Source organism: Rhinopithecus roxellana, chromosome 19 (genome assembly GCF_007565055.1).
Source record: "Rhinopithecus roxellana isolate Shanxi Qingling chromosome 19, ASM756505v1, whole genome shotgun sequence".
Classification (NCBI taxonomy): Eukaryota; Metazoa; Chordata; class Mammalia; order Primates; family Cercopithecidae; genus Rhinopithecus; species Rhinopithecus roxellana.
The window spans coordinates 41671588-41690980 of NC_044567.1; the positions used below are offsets into that span (position 1 = coordinate 41671588).

At 43.3% G+C, this 19393-nt stretch overlaps 1 protein-coding gene and 2 pseudogenes across 4 annotated transcripts in view; 1 reads left to right on the forward strand and 2 right to left on the reverse strand.

Moving 5' to 3' along the window:
• Positions 1-19393, reverse strand: part of SLFN13 (schlafen family member 13) — a 91507-nt gene that overhangs the window by 53315 nt on the left and 18799 nt on the right. For 2 of the 4 annotated variants that reach the window (XM_030922950.1, XM_030922952.1), the window contains exon 2: positions 16042-16731. In XM_030922950.1, coding sequence (XP_030778810.1) covers positions 16042-16367 — 326 coding nt within the window. In that variant the 5' untranslated portion in view covers positions 16368-16731. Of the gene's footprint in view, positions 1-206; positions 393-487; positions 823-16041; positions 16732-19393 lie in introns of those variants that run through there. The other 2 variants (XM_030922953.1, XM_030922951.1) reach the window with 2 other exon arrangements.
• Positions 6318-7573, forward strand: LOC104679599 (annotated as a pseudogene).
• On the reverse strand, positions 7573-10374 carry LOC104679598 (annotated as a pseudogene).

Sequence of the window (19393 nt, forward strand, 5' to 3'; positions counted from 1 at the left end):
TTCCACCATCTCCTGTTCCTCCTCCCTCCAAAGGGCGCCATAGCCACCGGCCCCCTCCTCCCCAGTGCCCCCGGCATGGGGGACATTTAAGCATTCCTGTGGTACCCATCACCATTTCAATTTAATTGTTTTCTGTGAAGCGGTTTTTGCAAATTCACATTACTTAAGCAGAGGGAGAGAACCTGTACTGATCAGAGCATGTAAACCTGTGTGATCTAAGGTTTGTCAGCCTCTGCAAGGAGCTTTGTTCCATCGTCCTTCCATTCCCAGGAGGAGGAGCTTGAAGCGAGTCAGTCCTGGGGCTTGCTGACATGGGTGGCCCATTGGAAAGGAGAACCAGGTGAGGTGAAGCAGCAGGCATGAGTCCCTCCATCCTTGGGCTTCCCGGACCCCTGTGATGGGAGAAAGGGATCTCTTACACCGCACTCAGGGAGACCACTTCTCAGGGTGGGGTCTGATGGAGAGACCTCTAGGGAGAAAGACGTACCTGTTGTGAGAGTGGCATTTCCTTAAGCTGGCAGCAACAGGGAGCTCCCACTGTGTCGGGGGGTGAAGTAGTTCTGGGCAGACCCCGTTCCCCTTCCTCTATGAAGGAATAAGTTGGACCAAGGGAAGTCGGGGACGTAGAAAACAAACCAAAACAATGCCAGGGCGTCTCCCGCTTTACTCTTCAGGAATGGTGTCCCAAGTTGGAGGCTTTGTGTCAGCTGCAAATCCTACCAGTTATGTCCAAGAATGGCTTTCCCTTGGGCAGGTGGCAGTGGTCATCACCCACTGGGAATATGGTGTAGTACCTCGGGTCCATTCTTTGCATGCTAAGGACTGCGGGAATGAGGGGGTCAGATAAAGAACAAACCTCAAAACGAATAATTAAATTGAAATGCTATGTGCCTGACCCAATGGTAGACACGTAGACACTCAACTCATATGTTTAATTGAATTGAATATATCCCTTAGGAAACATACACACACACACACACACACACACACACACACACACACACACACACAAAACCACAGGAGCCCCGGTCAGTTTACTCCAGGTAGATTTCCACAATACGCAAAGTGGTGGTGGGGTCAAGGCAGATGACACCAGCACTTAAAACTCTGTGTGTGTGTATGCGTGGGTGTACGTTTGGGAAGAAAAACAAAGGTGCAGACTATCTTCCTTTTTTCTTCTTCAGCCTCCATCCCTGGCTTCCTACCCTCACACACATTGGACTTGGTACAAAATGTCGGTGTGGTTCTAGATGAGGCATTGGGGTGGGGGAGGGAGAGGGAGCTTTGTGTAAAGCGCCTACTGGAAATGCACTGTGGGGTTTTTTCCTGTATGGGAAACCATTTATGCCAAACTTTTCCCCATTTCCCATATTTATCTCATCTGGTTAGCTGCCTCTGCTTCCAGCTTAGTGTAATTCTCTTGGCCAGCTGCACAAAGCTGATTTTTTCCAAAGTCTAAAGACTGAGCCCACCTGGTCAGATTGTTGTGTGTTTTGTTGAAATTTTTCATAGTGTAATGCCGTATTTATTGTTTTAAAAATGAAAGGAATACTAATAAGTCTTAAAAGTTCCTTCATGCATAAGATTTTTTTCCAGTTACTGGGCTTAACTGGTGTACATTAATTAGATGTCCATACTGTATTTTGTTTGCATTAAGTACTTTTCTTTTTGACTTAGTATCCGGCACACAAAGTGGGTTAGTACTACAGTATTTGCATTACTTTAAGTACTATGTATGCAGGTTTCCTGGTACCATTGAGTTGCAGCTATTAAAGCTCACACACAAAATGGCTAAAAGTTACAAGTGTGCAAATTATGATTGCATGAACCTTAGAACATAAAATGTATAAAGGGCAACACATGAGCTGTCAAACAGTATTAGGTATGTGTTTATATGTACAGAGTTGTGCATAGCAATCGTTTTATTTAAGTTGATATGTAGTCTACTCACATTTTCATTATTTAGTAATTTTGTACAAAAATAGCAATTAATTTGTAAACGTTACCAGAATACTTTCTAGCTGTTTTGTAATGTTTTAAGAATGTTATTTTGTTTTCATTTTTTTTCTGTGTCTTTGTTGTGGTTCTTGTTTTTGTTTTTGTTGTACATGTAGATCTGTAAATAAAATTGTAATATTTAAAGCTTAAGCTTTCTGGAAAAAGAAAATAAGAATTCAATGTGTGCATGACAACTCGTGTGTATGAGAAGGAGGGATTTGAAGGAAGATGGCTTGCAGAGTAAGTCGGGTGGCAATTGTCAGGGTGTGGGAATTTCTTTTCCTATGGGGTATGTGATTTTGTAAAAAGGAAGTATTTCTCCCAAAACTGGGAGTAGGCAAACTACTAATCAGTTTAGTTTTGTGTTGTACGCTAGTTTAAAAAAGAAAATATGTAATATAATGTAAAAAACAACAAAAGAAAGCTTTTATGATGGATTTTGTAAATAGATTTGTTACAGGGTGACCTGTTCTCTAGCTGTGATCTTACGACTTCAAATGGGTGTAATTTAAATAAATTTTGTATAGTAAAGGATCAATAAAATTATTTTTTAGAAAAAAGAAATATCTCTAATCTGTTAAAGATTATTTATAAAACACAAACTTTTAAAAATCACACTCAATGAGGAAATATTAAAAACTCTCCCAGGAGTTTTAGGAATGAGGCAAGGATACTCTTTACTTTCATTTCCATTGCGGCTTGTGCTGGAGGCCTTGGGCAGTGCAATAAGGCACACATAGCTGAACAACCCTGAAAAACAATAAAGGTCTAATACGACAGCAATGCACCTGGGCACGCACACAAATAGACCAGCAAACCAATAGGACAGTCGAGAGGATCCAGAAGCAGGCAATGTACAGTCACCTGACTTAGGATGCAGAAAGGGAGCATGCTGGAGCAGGGGACAGAGGGCTTCTATGGTGGGAGGAGGACTAGTTCAGGGCCAGGACCAGGGTGAGGAAAGTGACGCATGGCCAGGCAAAGGCAGGGTTGCAGCCTATCTTTATTTAACATTTTTATGTTTTATTCATCACCGATTTTTGCGTTAATTTTGATGTATTTATTTATTTATTTATTTTTATTTTTTGAGACGGTATCCCTTTGTCACCCAGGCTGGAGTGCAGTGGCCGGATCTCTGCTCAAGACAACCTCCACCTCCCAGGCTCAGATGATCCTGAAACACTGGAGTAGCTGGGACTACAGGGGCGCCCCACCACACTGACTCATCTTTGTTTGTTTTCTGTAGAGATGGGGCTTTGCTATGTTGCCCAGATTGGTCTCAAACTCCTGGGTTCATGCAATCCACCCACCTTGGCCTCTCAAAGTGATAGTATTACAGGCATGAGCCACCACGCCTGGCCACATTAATTTTGATTTTTTAAATATTGTTTATCTTGTTTACTGAGAGGTGGTGTTTCTTTGGTGTTCCCTTTAATTTTGGACTAGCAAGTGCTTCACTCTCCTTACTAGTCCTCCCCATAGGTTCATTGTCTTAAGTGCCCTGACGGTTTCAAGGGTTTCTAGGTAAGTCAATATCCTTCATATTGTACACTTCAAATACGTACAGTTTCAAGTATGTCGATTATAGCTCAATATAGCTATTTTTACAGTAACATATAAAGCAATAGAGTGCAGGCTGTGTGCGCTGGCCACCTTTTCCCGCAGCTGTGGTCTCCAGCCCAGTTTGTGACATCTCCAGAACACAGGCCAAAACAATCCCCCAGGGCAACGGCGTGGTACTTGAGACTCCTGCTGCAGGTGTCTCCACTCCCCGCGCCTTCTTTGACTCTGCCCGGGGTGGGATGCTGCGCTCAGAAGCTTAGGCCGGCGCCCACCTCCCTAACCCCATCCCACCCCCACCAGTCCGCTTCTGCTTGCAAGCAGCAGAGATTGGTGCCCACCCAACCCTTTTCGAGGCAGGCAAGGATGAGACCGGGATCTGACACCAATGGGCGCTGGCCTTTGCGCCCACTAACAACTGGTCAGGGTGAGGACCCCCAGACCTGCTGGGATGAGGGCAGAATCTGAAGCGCGCAGCGTGAACGAAAGAGACTGGAGAAAGCTGATTCGAAAAAAAAGACAAAAACAAACAAAACAAAACAAATACGCCAAGACGTGGCAGTGTCTACAGAGCCTTCGGGAGCATTAAATTCCCCACCAGGAAACCGAAACCAGACCGACGCTGAGGTCTCACCTATTCCTGGGTGCGCTGTGAGGTCGCCCCCCACCCCAAAATGGCTGTCACAGCACGCAGGAGAGCAGCCCAGTTACCAGGGAAACATCCTGGCGACACCACCTGTGGCCATCCCTGGGGAATGAGGTTCAGAACTATTCCTTAGTCCAGGCACGGTGGCCCACGTAATCCCGACACTTTGGGAGGCTAAGGTGGGTGAATCTTACGAGCTCAGGAAATCAAGGCTGCATCAGCCGTGATCGCACCACTGCACTCCAGCTTTGGCGATAAGAGTGAGACCCACTCAAAAAAAAATGATTTCTTAAATGTTAATTATGAAATATTTCAGACGTACAAAAAAGCGTACCACCACCAGCGCATCCACCACCACCTTAGAAAATGAAGCCCCGCGTTTCCTCCTGGACCTGTTTCCCTCCCTCTCGACACTTCCTTCTTCCGACTTCCCACCGCCCCATCGTCCCTCCGGCGCCTCCTTTCCCTTCCCTCCCCTCATGACCTCAACTCCCTTCCCTTCTCCCTGGAAGGAGCGGGGCGGAAGATCCAGCCCCAGCGCTGCCCCACGCCCACGCTGGATTAAAGCCCACGCAGTAGTCGTCTGTCTCCACGGTGGCAGCATTTTCCTGTCCTCCCCAGGAATGAGAGAGTGCAGCGCTCCTCTTTCCCTTTGCAGGTGTATGAAAGCAAGATCGCCTTCTCAGCCTTCTCTTTGCGCCTCCCCAGACCTTCAGCTCTCAAGAGATTCTTATGGCTTTGTGCAGGGAGCGGGTCACCCATTCAGCAAAAAGTCACCGAGGGCCCAAAATGTTTTGCCAGAGAAATAGGATGGCTGAAAATGTTACTCTGATGGTACAAATGGAATAACTCTGTAGGCGTACATAATTAGCTGTGTTTTCCCAGGGTGTCAAAAGCCACCGTAGGCTGGGCACGGTGGCTCACGCCGGTAATCCCAATAATTTGGGAGGCCAAAGCGGGAGGATTGGTTGAGCCTAGGCAGCCTGGGCAACAAAGCTAGACTCCTGTCTCTACAAAAAACAAAACTAGGCTGGGCGCGGTGGCTCATGCCTGTAATCCCAGCACTTGGGGAGGCCGAGATGGGCGGATCGCCTGAGGTCAGGAATTCGAGACCAGCGCTGGGCAAAATAGCGAAACCCCGTCTCTACCAAAAATAAAAAAATTCGTTGGGCGTGGTGGCACACACCTATAATCCCAGCTACTAGGGAGGCTGAGGCAGGAGAATCGCTTGAACCCAGGAGGCAGAGGTTGCAGTGAGCCGAGATCGCACCACTGCACTCCAGCCTGGGCCACAAGAGTAAAACTCCATCAAAAAACAAAAACAAAAACAAACAAAACTGGCTACCTAGGCTTAGCAGCACTGTCTGTAGTACTAGCTACTCAGGAGGCTGAGCAGGGAAGATAGCAAGCTAATATTCATTTCCATTATAACCCGATTTAGTGGAAGGCCACGTTTACATTCTCATACTGTTCTATTTAGAGCAGGGAATACACTCGTCTGACTTGGTAACTAAGTGTAGTTATTTTAGAAGTTCCAAAACAATCCGACAGTCTTGAAAATGCCTTCTTTGCATTTTCAAAGAAAATGTTTATTTCACCCCAGGAAGAATCAGAATCAGGGAGAAGATTCATAAGCATTGTGTAAACCTTGGATTCATGAAACAATTTTAACAAAGGGTATAACTTTAGAAGCATTAAATTTGATTTTCTTGTATTTTTGTTACTAAATAATACTAAGACCCTCTAAATCTTCATGAAAAATCTTAGTAAAGAAAGGATTCTTGGACCAGGCGAGGTGGCTCATGCCTGTAATCCCAGCACTTTGGGAGGCCAAGGTGGAAAGATCGCTTCGGAGTTTGAGACCAGCCTGTACAACATAGCGAGACCCTCTAAAAAATAATAATAATTAAAAGAAAGAGTCATGGAGCGGCCGCCCAGAGCGGCGGCGGGGGCGGAGGGGCGCGGGGCTCGGAGGCCCAGCTGAGCCGGCAGTGGGAGCGAGACCTGCAGCAGAGACAATGGAGGCGGAAGCAACGCGATCCGGGAGACGGCGACTGCTGGGGGGCGGGAGGGGGGCGGGGGGAGGAGCCGGAGCCGCCTGGAATGTTCAGTCATGAAATGAGTGCGTACAGAGCAGATCCAGATGGTAGTGTCTTGCTACCTCAAACGCTGGCAGTACATGGGCTCAGAGGGTCCCCTGAAGCAAGGACCACGGCTGCCACAGACTGCTGAAGAGATGGTGGCCAATCTCACAGTACAATCAGAATCTCGTTGTGCCAACATAGTGTCTGCAGCCCCTTGCCAGGCAGAATCCCAGCAATATAAAGTACAGTTTGGACGACAGCGGAATTTTTTCTCATCGATTCTGATTCACAGCATAGCCACGAAGTGAAGCCTCTCCTCTATCCTCTCTTTGTCTACCTCCATCTCAACCTGGTCCGGAACGGTCCAAAGAGCACAGTGGAAAGTTTTTACAGCCGCTTCCATGGAATGTTTCTGCAGAACGCTAGCCAGAAGGAGGTCATTGAGCAGCTACAGACCACTCAAACTATCCAGGACATCCTATCTAACTTCAAGCTTCGAGCATTCCTAGATAAAAAGTACGTGGTCCGTCTCCAAGAAGACAGCTACAACTACCTTATCTGCTACCTCCAAAGTGACAATACTGCCCTGTGCAAAGTCCTCACCGTACATATTCATCTGGATGTGCAGCCTGCCAAGACAACAGACTACCAGCTGTATGCAAGTGGCAGCTCCTCCCGAAGTGAGAACAATGATTTGGAGGCCCCTGACACGCCCAGCCCTATTCTGCAGAAGGAGGCTGCCCTGGAGATCTTACAGGAGAGCATTAAGCAAGTCAAGAATGGGCCTCCCTCCCTCACTACCATCTGCTTCTATGCCGTCTATAACACCTAGCAGCTGTTGAACACTGCAGAAATCTCCCCCAATAGCAAGCCGCTTGCTGCTGGATTTGACAACTCCTGTATGAAACTCTGGAGCTTACAATCCAAGAAGTTAAAATCAGAGTCCCATCAAGTAGTCATGTCCCACATCTATTTGGCTTGTAATATCTGGAGGAGGAGGTATGAATACCATTTTTTCTTCCATGCACCTGCCTTCCTAATTTGCTTAGAATGTCCTTACCAAACACGACATATCTTAGAATGGACTTCCTAATTTTCCTCATCATATAGCTAAAGCCAGACTAATGCCATGTAACTTGTAGCCATTGAATTCCTGCACATGCCTAACCTAAGGTGTAAAAACAATTTTTAGCAACATTGCCTTAACATTATTAATGAACGGTAGTATTTATACTATCTGAAATGTGGATAACAACTCTAAGCCTAATTAAAGACCTTTAGCTAATATTGACTTTAGCTGAGATTTGCAGCAAATATGCACTTATGTGTGTGCACAATTGCTCGGGTATAAATAATTAGAAGTAGGATTACTGAGTCGAAGGGCCTGCATTGTAAACTGTAATGAATATTACTTTTCCCACAGAAAGTTGTACCATTTCACAGTCTCAGCAGCAGTGGTGAGAACACTGGTGTCCCTGCACCCTCACCACACTGGGTGGTATTGCCTTTCTGAGGCCAGTGCATATCCTGTGGATCCAAGTACCCCAGAGTGTTCCCAGACCCCACTTTGAGAAGTAACACAGGAAGTAGAGTTGCCAGCTCTCCCTCATCAGTCAGTGTTCAATCTTTTTTGGTTTGTAACCACTTAGACATTGAAAAGGACAGGCGCAGCTTGGGTTTCAGGTCACCAAAAATCGCTACCTTAGAAAAAATGTAGGCCAAGGAAGATAGAAATTAAATTTCACAGAGTTAACTTTCCTTCAGAGTGGTCCTGCGAAAGCTGCGGGTCAAAATATTTTTGTCTTATTGCCACTGAAATTCAGGTAGCTACGCCTCACATTACTTTGGATGGAAAATTCTTTATACAATGTTGAAAAATTAAGGAACAAAAATATTACTCTAATTAAATTATGGTTAATGATAAGGATATCAAGAATATTGAATGTATTAAATTAAGCCATTGTTTTCCTGTTTCTGTTTTCTGGGTCTGCTTCCAGTTAGTATGGCCTTTAAATTTTTGATTATTGCAGCAGAGTCAGTATAATTCAAGGATTTCCTTATGATGAGTAAAGAGTCTGATTCCCATGTAGAAGCTTTAATTTCTAGAATTTTTTTTTTGAGATTAAGGAAGGAGACCACCCCTCATATTGTCTTTCAACACAGACCACTGGGTGTTTTTAACATAAGCAAGGCCATATGTACATTATAATCGCATGTTTTAGAAATGAACAAAATCTGTGATATTTCAGTAACTCATAGTGTACTTATAAAGTGAAAAGATCTCTATCAAAATATGCTTTTCACTGGAAAAAATTAACCAAATGGATTTACACAAAGTAAACATTAACTTTGGTAGATTTCAGTGTAGAATGGTTCATAACAAGCATATTTGCCCTTATGCTCAACTACCAAGTTAAGAATTTTTTAAGTATTTTAACTGAGATTTTATTATGTTGACATTTGTTTCTCATTCTACATCGTCTTCAGCCAAGCGCTGAGCACTTACAAGTGTCTAATTAACTGGTAGGGGCTTTGTCAGAAGTATCTGGATCACTGGTGGTGGAAGAGTTTGTTGTAGCACTTGCAATAACTGTTGTGGCTGTCCACACACAGAACTTGGATTTGTCAGGTGGTCTACACTTGGAGCTAGGATCTCTTCACCAAAGCTGTATCTCTTCAAGGAAGAATTTCTGAGCAGCTTCAGCATCTTTGAGGTCAGCAAACTTGGAAAGCTCAACTCTCTCCTCGGCCAGCTTCTGTTTCTTTCTTTCCTCTGGAAGCCTGTTCTTTAGTTGGGGTCACTTCGTCTTTTGCGGTCGAAGTAGATGCAGTACCCCATGAAAAGGGCCCCGCATACCGCAGCGGCGATGGCTCCCTTCCGACCCAGCCTCTTCCCCAGAACGCGGAGTGTGGACTACGGCGGTGGGGGAAAGGAGCGGATGCCCACGAACCATCTGAGCACAGGGAGCCGCGCAGACCCGACGCCGGCAGGACAGGCACTCGGAAAGCAAGATTCAGGGTTCTGAAGATTAAAATCGTTAATGCATTTATTGTATTTGTGCAAGTTTCAGAGAGAGTCATGCGTATAGGATTACCACTGAGTTTATATTATTTTCTCCATGCCTGGAGAGTGTTTCTTTTGTTTTTGTTTATTTGTTTGTTTTGATTTTTTGCTTGTTTGTTTTTGAGACACGTTCTCGTTCTGTCACTCCAGGTTGGAGTGCAGTGGCTTGATCTCAACTCACTACAACCTGCTCCTCCCAGACTCAAACGATCCTTTCACCTCAGCCTTCAGCGTAGCTGGGATTACAGGCACGGTCACCAAGCCCGGCATTTTTTTTTTTTTTTTTTTTTTTTTTTTTTTTTTTTGAGACGGAGTTTCGCTCTTTGTTGCGCAGGCTGGAGTGTAGTGGCACCATCTCGGCTCACTGCAACCTCCATCTCCCGGGTTCAAGCAATTCTCCTGACTCAGCCTCCCAAGTAGTTGGGATTACAGGCGCCTGCCACCACACCCAGCTAATTTTTGTATTTTTAGTACAGACGGGGTTTCATCATGTTGGCCAAGCTGGTCTTGAACTTCTGACCTCATGATCTACCAGCCTCTGCCTCCCAAAGTGCTGGGATTACAGGCGTGAGCCACCGCACCCTGCCACTGTTTCTTTTTTTTTTTCTTTTTTTTTTTTTAGTTAGCATATTTAAAGAATTAGATGTTTTGGGCTTAATTTCTTAATTTTTCCCTGGGATTCTTAGAGATCCCCTCTACTAGATTTATATAAACACTTAGTAACATCTTGAAACTGATCAACATAGGACCATAGAATTTGAGAGACATTAATGTCCTTATTTTCTAATATCCACTGAAGATAGTCTATCTTTCTGAGGAAACTACTTCTCTTAGTTGTCTTTGACATATCACTACCACTTCACAAGAACAAACAGTTTTTGCAACTCTATTACTTCAGCATCAAAAAGATTGGGGTCCTTACTGGGGGCATGGAATCTTCTAAGATTCTTCATTCCATGTTCCAGCTCCCCAGCATATAGGAACCTCAGTGCATCAGCATTAATTGTCCTAAAGCAAAACATTCCATCACTGTGATCAGATTAAAACTCTAACCACTTCTGCCCTTCCATTCTGGAATACCTATTTAAGGAGGATAGAAATATACTCCTTCTTCTTATAGTACAGGATTTGTCAGCCTTGGCACTATTGAGATTAGGGGGTGGAAAATTCTTTCTTGGGGGGGCTATCCTGTACCTTCTAGGATGTTCAGCAGTATCCCTGGCCTCTACCCATTAGGTACCATTAACACACTCCCCTCAAGTGGTGACAATCAGAAATATCTCCAGATATTATGTCCCCTGGAGGGCAAAATCCACCACCACCACCACTACCACCACCCCCACTCTATTGAGAGCCACTGGTCTAGTCTAATGAAGAGCAGATTAATTTTAACAATTAGCAGACCTATTTTAATGATCCATATACTAGTGCCATCCAACAGAAATATCATGCAATACATAAATGTGATTTTAATATAGTAAGCACATTTTTAAAAGGTAAAAATAAATAGGCAGCATTACTTTTAATAAAATATTTTATTCAACTAAATTTTTCCAAAATATTATCATTTTGACATGTAATCCATTTAAAATTATTCATGTAATTTTTCATTCTTTGTCACACTAGTTTTTGAATCCCAGTGTATATTTTACACTTACATGTCATCTCAATTTGGACCAGCCGCATAGCAAGCACTAATTTGCTACACATGGCTAATGTGTGCCATGGGCACTGCAGCCATATACAGTGACATCTGGCAAAAGCCAGAATAGTCAACATCAAATTAAGCAAACAAACAAATAGCAGTGAGGGCACAGATCTTGGTTTTGCCATTCTTCAATAAAAGGAATCAGAGCTTCATGGAGAAATGGCTGATTTTAGGGCTGGGGCAGAGAAAAAAAAATCACAAGCATTCCTATACACCAACAGTATACAAGCAGAGAGCCAAATCATGAGTGAACTCCCATTCACAATTGCTACAAACAGAATAAAATACCTAGGAACACAACTTACAAGGGACATGAAGGACCTCTTCAAGAACTACAAACCACTCCTTAAGGAAATAAGAGAGGATACAAATAAATGGAAAAACATTCCATGCTCATGGATAGGAAGAATCAATATTGTGAAAATGGCCATACTGCCCAAAGTAATTTATAGATTCAATGCCATCCCCATCAAACTACCAGTGACTTTCTTCGCAGAATTAGAAAAAACTACTGTAAACAAAAAAAGAGCCCACATAGCCAAGACAATCCTAAGCAAAAAGAACAAATCTGGAGGCATCACACTACCTAACTTCAAACTATACTACAAGCCTACAGTGACCAAAACAGCATGGTACTGGTACCAAAACAGATACATCAACCAATGAAACAGAATAGAGACCTAAGAAATAACACCACACATCTACAACCATCTGATCTTCGACAAAACTGACAAAACAAACAATGGGGAAAGGATTCCCTATTTAATAAATTGTGCTGGGAAAACTGGCTAGCCATATGCAGAAAACAGAAACTATACTCCTTCCTTACACCATACACAAAAATTAACTCAAGACGGATTAAAGACTTGAATGTAAAACTCAAAACCATAAAAACACTAGAAGAAAACCTAGGCAATATCATTCAGGACATAGGCATGGGCAAAGACTTTATGACTAAAAACAAAAGCAATTGCACCAAAAGCTAAAATTGACAAATGGGATCTAATCAAACTAAAGAGCTTCTGCACAGCAAAAGAAACTATCATCAGACTGAACAGGCAACCTACAGAATGGGAGAAAATGTTTGCAATCTACCCATCTGACAAAGGGCTAATATCCAGGGTCTACAAGGAACTTAAACAAACTTACAAGAAAAAAAAAAAAAAAACATCAAAAAGTGGCCAAAGGATACGAAGAGACACTTCTCAAAAGAAGACATTTATGACTAGGTGCAGTGGCTCACGTCTGTAATCCCAGCACTTTGGGAGGCTGAGGCAGGCGGATCACTTGAGGTCAGGAATTCGAGATCACCCTGGCCAATATGGTGAAACCCCATCTCTATAAAAATACAAAAATTAGCTGGGCGTCATGGTGGGTGCCCTTAATCCCAGCTACTCAGGAGGCTGAGGGAGGAGAATTGCTTGAACCCGGGAGGCAGAGGTTTCAGTAAGCTGAGATCGCACCACTGCCCTCCAGCCTGGGTGACAGAGTAAGACTCTGTCTCAAATAAAAAGACATTTATGCACCCAAAAAACATATGCAAAAAAGCTCATCATCGCTGGTCATTAAAGAAAAGCAAATCAAAACCACTATGAGATACCATCTCATGCCAGTTAGAATGATGATTATTAAAAAGTCAGAAAATAACAGATGCTGGAGAGGATGTGGAGAAATAGGAATGCTTTTACAATGTTGGTTAATTCAACCATTGTGGAAGACAGTGTGGCAATTCCTCAAGGACCTAGAACCAGAAATACCACTTGACCCAGCATTCCCATTACTGGGTATATACCCAAAGGATTATAAATCATTCTACTATAAAGACACATGCACATATATGTTTATTGCAGCACTATTTACAATAGCAAAAACTTGGAACCAACCCAAATGCCCATCAATGATAGACTGGATTAAGAAAATGTGGCACATACACACTATGCAACCGTACAAAAGAATGAGTTCACGTCCTTTGCAAAGACGTGGATGAAGCTGGAAGCCATCATTCTCAGCAAACTAACACAGGAACAGAAAACCAAACACCACATGTTCTCACTCATGAATGGGAGTTGAACAATGAGAACACACGGACACACAAAGGGGAACATCACACACTGGGGCCTGTCAGAGGGTAGGGGGGCAAGGAGAGGGAGAGCATTAGGACAAATACTTAACGCATGCAGGGCTTAAAACCTAGATGACAGGTTGATTGGTGCAGCAAACCACCATGGCATATCTATGTAACAAACCTGCATGTTCTGCACATGTATCCCAGAACTTAAAGCAAAATAAAATAAATAAAAAAAGAAAGAACTTCCAATGGCTCATACTAGAACAATTTGAGCAACTAAATAAACAATGTAGTATTCAAATATAACACAAAATATTAAATAAGTACCTATAAGTTCATTCATACGAGTAAAGGATTGAATGAATGAGTAAATGGTCTCCTATACAGAAGAATTCCAAATAACGTATGTATAATAGCTTCATCCTCTCTCCCCACATGAAGGAAGTGGCACTTCAGTCCCCACCCTTTGAGCGTGAACTGCACTTATGACATTTGAGGGAAGGAAAGTAACTACAGTGGATTAACCTGGCAAACACTTCCTGACTCATGTGGTCAAGGTTAATATCAACATGATAAGACATGTTGATCGCATACACGCTTGATATGATATGATGACAATTACAGTTCACTCCTGTGGTTCTCCTCTTGAAAACCTTGAGTATGAAAAATAAAATCCTAAGCCCCCCAACCACTGAACAGACCCCCTCTTGGCCAAGGGAACCCCAGAAAAACCTTAAAAGCTGAATTTGCAAGCATGATGGGATGGCCGGTCAGCTGCACCTCATTATAACCGCTCTCTTTTGCAGTTTAGACACAACAACTGACCAGCACTCAGGTTAAAATAAACATCATAAGACTGATGAAACAGTCTCTTTGTGGCAATAAGATACCAAGTTATAAATAGGACCAAGTTAAGTCACACATCCCTACAGTTAAAGAATAAACTATGTTCTAATGGCCACAAGCTTTTTCTTTTCTTCTATCAGCTAAACAAGCACTGGCCTGGAGATAAGCAATATTAAAACAACTGCAGCTCATCCACTGCCAGACATGAACCAACTGACCGCCTGCTCCACCAGCCATAACTACAACTTTGACTGGACAAGAGACTGATTTTAGTAACTTTCTCCTAATAACAAGACCACCAACCATGGACAGGTTCTGGCTGGTTTCGAGTCTCAGCACTTGAGTGCCTTCTTGTCCTGAAAAGACTTTTGATGTATAGGGTCTAATTGTAATAGATATAAAAGTCAAAACATATAGGGTCTAATTGTAATACATATAAAAGCTAAGTCTCTACTGGCTGGGCGCGGAGGCTCACGCCTGTAATCCCAACACTTTGGGAGGCCGAGACGGGTGGATCACCTGAGGTCAGGAGTTCAAGACCAGGCTGGCCAACATGGCGAAACCTCGTCTCTACTAAAAACACAAAAATTAGACAGGTATAGTGACACACACCTGTAGTCCCAGCTACTTGGGAGGTTGAGGCAGGAGAATTTCCTTGAACCCAAGAGGCAGCAGTTGCAGTGAGCTGAGATCACACCACTGCACTCCAGCCTAGGTGACAGAGCAAAACTCCATCTCAAAAAAACAAAAAAGTTGTCTCTACTAAAAAGTGAACGTGGGACAATACACACAATAAGCATGTTTACTCTCCATGCATATGCACAACCGCCTCTCAGGAGTATTCATAGCTCCTCCTATAACCTGATGAATATGTATACTTTCCCAAGCCATTCAGCACAAATCCCTGTTCCATCCTGCCTTCTCTCAAAGTGCTGCCTTTCTGCCTAAGCTTCCCCCCAATCAGGATGGCCAGCCTGCAGGTTGTAACACTTTATAATAAATAAAATCTCCTTTCTAAACTTATAAATTGTGTGATTTTTAAGTTGACAACCTGTAACTCCAGGCTAACTATGAGAAAAACATCAGACAAACCCAAAAGGAACATTCTACAAAATGCCTGAACAGTGCTTCTCAAAGCTATCCAGGTCTTCAAAAATAAAGTCTGAAAAATTATCATAGATCCAAGGAAGCTAAGGAGACATAACTGCTAAATGTCATATGGTGTCCTGGATGGGATCCTGGAACAGACAAAGCACAGTAGGAGAAAACTGGGAAATCCAGAGAAAATGTGGAGTTTAGTTCACAGCACTGTACTATGGTTGTGACAAGTGAACCACAGTAATGTAGTAATGAAAGAGGGAACTGAGTGAGGGGTACGCAGGAACTTTCTGTACTATCTTTGCAACTTTTCTGTAAGTCTATGAATATTCTAAAATAAAAAGTTAACTTAAATTTTAAAAGCATTTTGTTTTATTTTACCATGGCTGGGTGGATTTTCAGATCTTTAATGAAGTAAGTCCCAGCTAGCTAAAGCCAGATTGCAGAGGTAGGCAGGCACCATCCAAACCCAATTGAGCCTGGCACAGTGGCTCATGCCTATAATCTCAGCAATTGGGGAGGCTGAGGCAGGAGGATCACTTCAGCCCAGGAGTTCAGGAATACATGCTGAACTATGATCACTCCAGCCTGGGCTACATAGTGTTTTCACAAAAATATTTTTAAATTATCCAGGCATGATGGCATGCAACTGGGTCCTAGCTTCTCAGGAGCCTGAGGTGGAAGGAATGCTTGACCTCAGGAGGTTGAGGCTGCAATGAGTCGTGATGGCGCCACTGTACTCCAGCCTGGGTGGCAGAGCAAGACTCTGTCTCAAGAAAATGAAAAATGACCTGAGTCGGTTTTCTTTAGCTAAAAAAGGTAGAAAAAATTACCCCATGCTGCTCTCCTAAACACAGCTTGTTGTCACAGATAATTTTACCACTTAATTTTCAAGGAACAAGGTTATTTAGCAGAGAAAATTAAACCCAGATTAAATAATACTTAGAGACATAAGGTCCAATTGTTTACCTGATGAAGTTCCTCAGAGACTGACTTTCACAAACGTAGAGAATTCTCTCTGCCTCACAGTGAAACACATTCCTGATCTTCTCCATGATCTTCATGGCCATGATGGTCTTCCCTGAGCCAGGTAAGCCGTGGACAAACAATTCTCTGTTCTTGCGGAGGCTTCTGGAGAATATCTCATACTGCTGGGCTGTGAGCAGATTTAAAACCTCACAGCCGAGCTGGTCACTCAAGAGAGACCTGAAGCCAAGCAAGACAATCACGAGGGACTGCAGCAGGGCTTCCATGTGCTGGGTGCCTGCAAGGCTATAGGACGCGGGGTAATCCATCACAGACACTGCAGCCTCCAAGGCCTCTGTGCTGCTCTCAGGACTCAGGCAGAGGATTTTGGCCCTGACACACACCTTCCTGGTGTAGTCCCCCACGTTCACCAGGTTCTGCTTCAAAGTAAGAGCAGTGCAAGTGCAGTAGTCCTGGCCCTGCCAGGGCTGTTCTGTGCTATCAACAGAGCATCACAGATGACTCCTGGCTTCTCCTGCAAATTCAGGTCCACAGCCCAGCTTCTAGAGAGGATCACAATTTCCCAGGAGAAAGGTTGTGTTTGCTTATTTATTAACTCCTCTAATCCTTCATGCCGTGAGGACAGCTCCTTCCAGAGGGATTCCAGAGTACATCGCAAATGTCCTGGTGGCACTAGATGTGAAAAGAATGATAAATTAGGGGAAGGAGAAGAATCATACAGATTATGACAATTAGTTGTAATTAATTGATTAATATATTTGATTATTAATTGCAGATATTTCAAATATTCTTCTATAAACATTATGTTACAATTGTAAAGGAAAAGAAGCTTTGAAATATCTGGTAAACCTCATCTGAACCCATGTGTTTATTATGACTTTGACCTTGGGAAACTCCCTAACCTCTCTGAGACTTTGCTCTCTCATTTGTAAAACAAAACTAAGAATAACACATTTCCTATGGAGAGGAATAAATGAAGTAACGTAAAGCATCTGGCTCATTGCAGCTGCTTGAAAAAGATGAGTCCTGTTCCCCATCCTACTCTCAAAGTGTATGAATCTCCAAATGTCCCTGAACAGTCCCCACTGATGGGGGTAGCAGGAGCCTTCCCAGGAAGAAGGTACTCATTAGCACGATATTTGCAGAGAAGAGGGAGTCATGTAAAAAGCTTTTATTGGCAGTTAATTATCTGCAGTCCTCGACTGGGAGACCCTTGAAGTTATCTTTCCTTAAACATTCTTGCATCATATACAGATCAGTCTGAGGCTCCCCCCATTACAAAAGGTCTTCTCTTTGTCACAGTCAAACAAGGAACAATTACATGACATGAGAATATACTTGTGCTACAGAGTTATAAACTTATTTTAGGCTTGGTACCGTGACTCACTCTTGTAATCCTAGTACTTTGAGAGGCCAAGATGGGTGATCACTTGAGCCCAGGAGTTCAAGACCAGCCTGGGCATCATGGTGAAACCCTGTCTCTAGAAAAAATACAAAAATGAGCTAGACGTAATGGTGCATGCCTATAGTCCCAGCTCCTCGGGAGGCTGAGGTGGGAGGATTGCTTGAGCCCAGGAAGCAGAGGTTGCAGTGAGCTGAGATTATGCCACTGTACTCCAGCCTAGGAGATAGAGCCAGACTTTGTTTTGGAGAAAAAAAAAAATTATTTCAATGATCATGGAGTCCAGAGGGAGAAAAACAAGAATGTTTTTATCCTGTTGTGGCAGTGTTAGAATACAAACCAGAATCAAGATTTGTAAGTGGTAATTTCAAATGAAATTACTCAAATTTTATTGGTAATTGTTTATTGTTCATTGTTGCTGGTGCTTTCTCATTCATACCAGGCATTCACACAACTTGATTATGCCTGCAACCTGGATGACAGTGAGTAGGAGATGGTATCTATTATGAGACACATTCCAGATTTTAGAGACGTTAAGAAGTTGGGGGAGATAAATAAAACTCCCATCTCCCTGGGACAGAGCACCTGGGGGAAGAGGCGGCTGTGGGTGCAGTGTCAGAAGACTTAAGTGTACCTGCCTGACAGCTCTGAAGAGAGCAGCGGATCTCCTAGCACAGCGTTCAAGCTTGCTAAGGGTCAGATGGCCTCCTCAAGTGGGTCCCTGGCCCCTGTGTATCCTGACTGGGAGACACCTCCCAGTAGGGGCCAACAAAAACCTCATACAGGAAAGCTCTGGCTGGCATCTGGCATGTGCCCCTCTAGGATGAAGTTTCCAAAGGAAAGAACAGGCAGCCCCCACTGGTGACACCCACGCCAACAGGGTCTGGAGTGGACCTTCAGCAAAATCCAGCAGACCTGCAGCAGAGAGGCATGACTGTTAGAAGGAAAACTAACAAACAGAAAGGAACAGCACATCCACTCAGAGACCCCATCCGAAAGTCATCAACATCAAAGACAAAAGGTAGACAAATCCACGAAGATGGGGAGAAACCAGCGCAAAAAGGCTGAAAATTCCAAAAACCAAAATGCCTCTTCTCCTCCAAAGGATCACAACTCCTCACCAGCAAGGGAAGAAAACTGGACAGAGAATGAGTTTGACAAATTGACAGACATAGGCTTCAGAAGGTGGGTAATAACAAACTCCTCCGAGTTAAAGGAGCATGTTCTAACCCAACGCAAGGAAGCTAAGAACCTTGAAAAAAAGGTAAGACAAATTGCTAATTAGAACAGCCAGTTTAGAGAAGAACATAAATGACCTGACGGAGCTGAAAAACACAGCACGAGAACTTCGTGAAGCATACACAAGTATCAATAGCGGAATCGATCCAGTGGAAGAAAGGATATCAAAGATTAAAGATCAACTTAATGAAATAAAGCAAGAAGACAAGGTTAGAGAAAAAAGAATAAAAAGCAATGAACAAAGTCTCCAAGAAATATGGGACTATGTGAAAATACCAAACCTACATTTGATTGTTGTACCTGAAAGTGATGAGGAGAACAGAACCAATCTGGAAAATGCTCTTCAGGATATTATTCAGGAGAACTTCCCCAACCTAGCAAGATAGGTTAACATTCAAAGAGAACACCACAAAGATACTCCTTGAAAAGAGCAACCCCAAGACACATAATCATCAGATTCACCAAGGTTGAAATGAAGGAAAAAATGTTAAGGGCAGCCAGAAAGAAAGATCGGGTTACCCACAAAGGGAAGCCCATCAGACTAACAGCGAATCTCTCAGCAGAAAACCTACAAGCCTGAAGAGAGTGGAGGCCAATATTCAACATTCTTAAAGAAAAGAATTTTCAACCCAGAATTTCATATCCAACCAAACTAAGTTTCATAAGTGAAAGAGAAATACAATCCTTTATAGA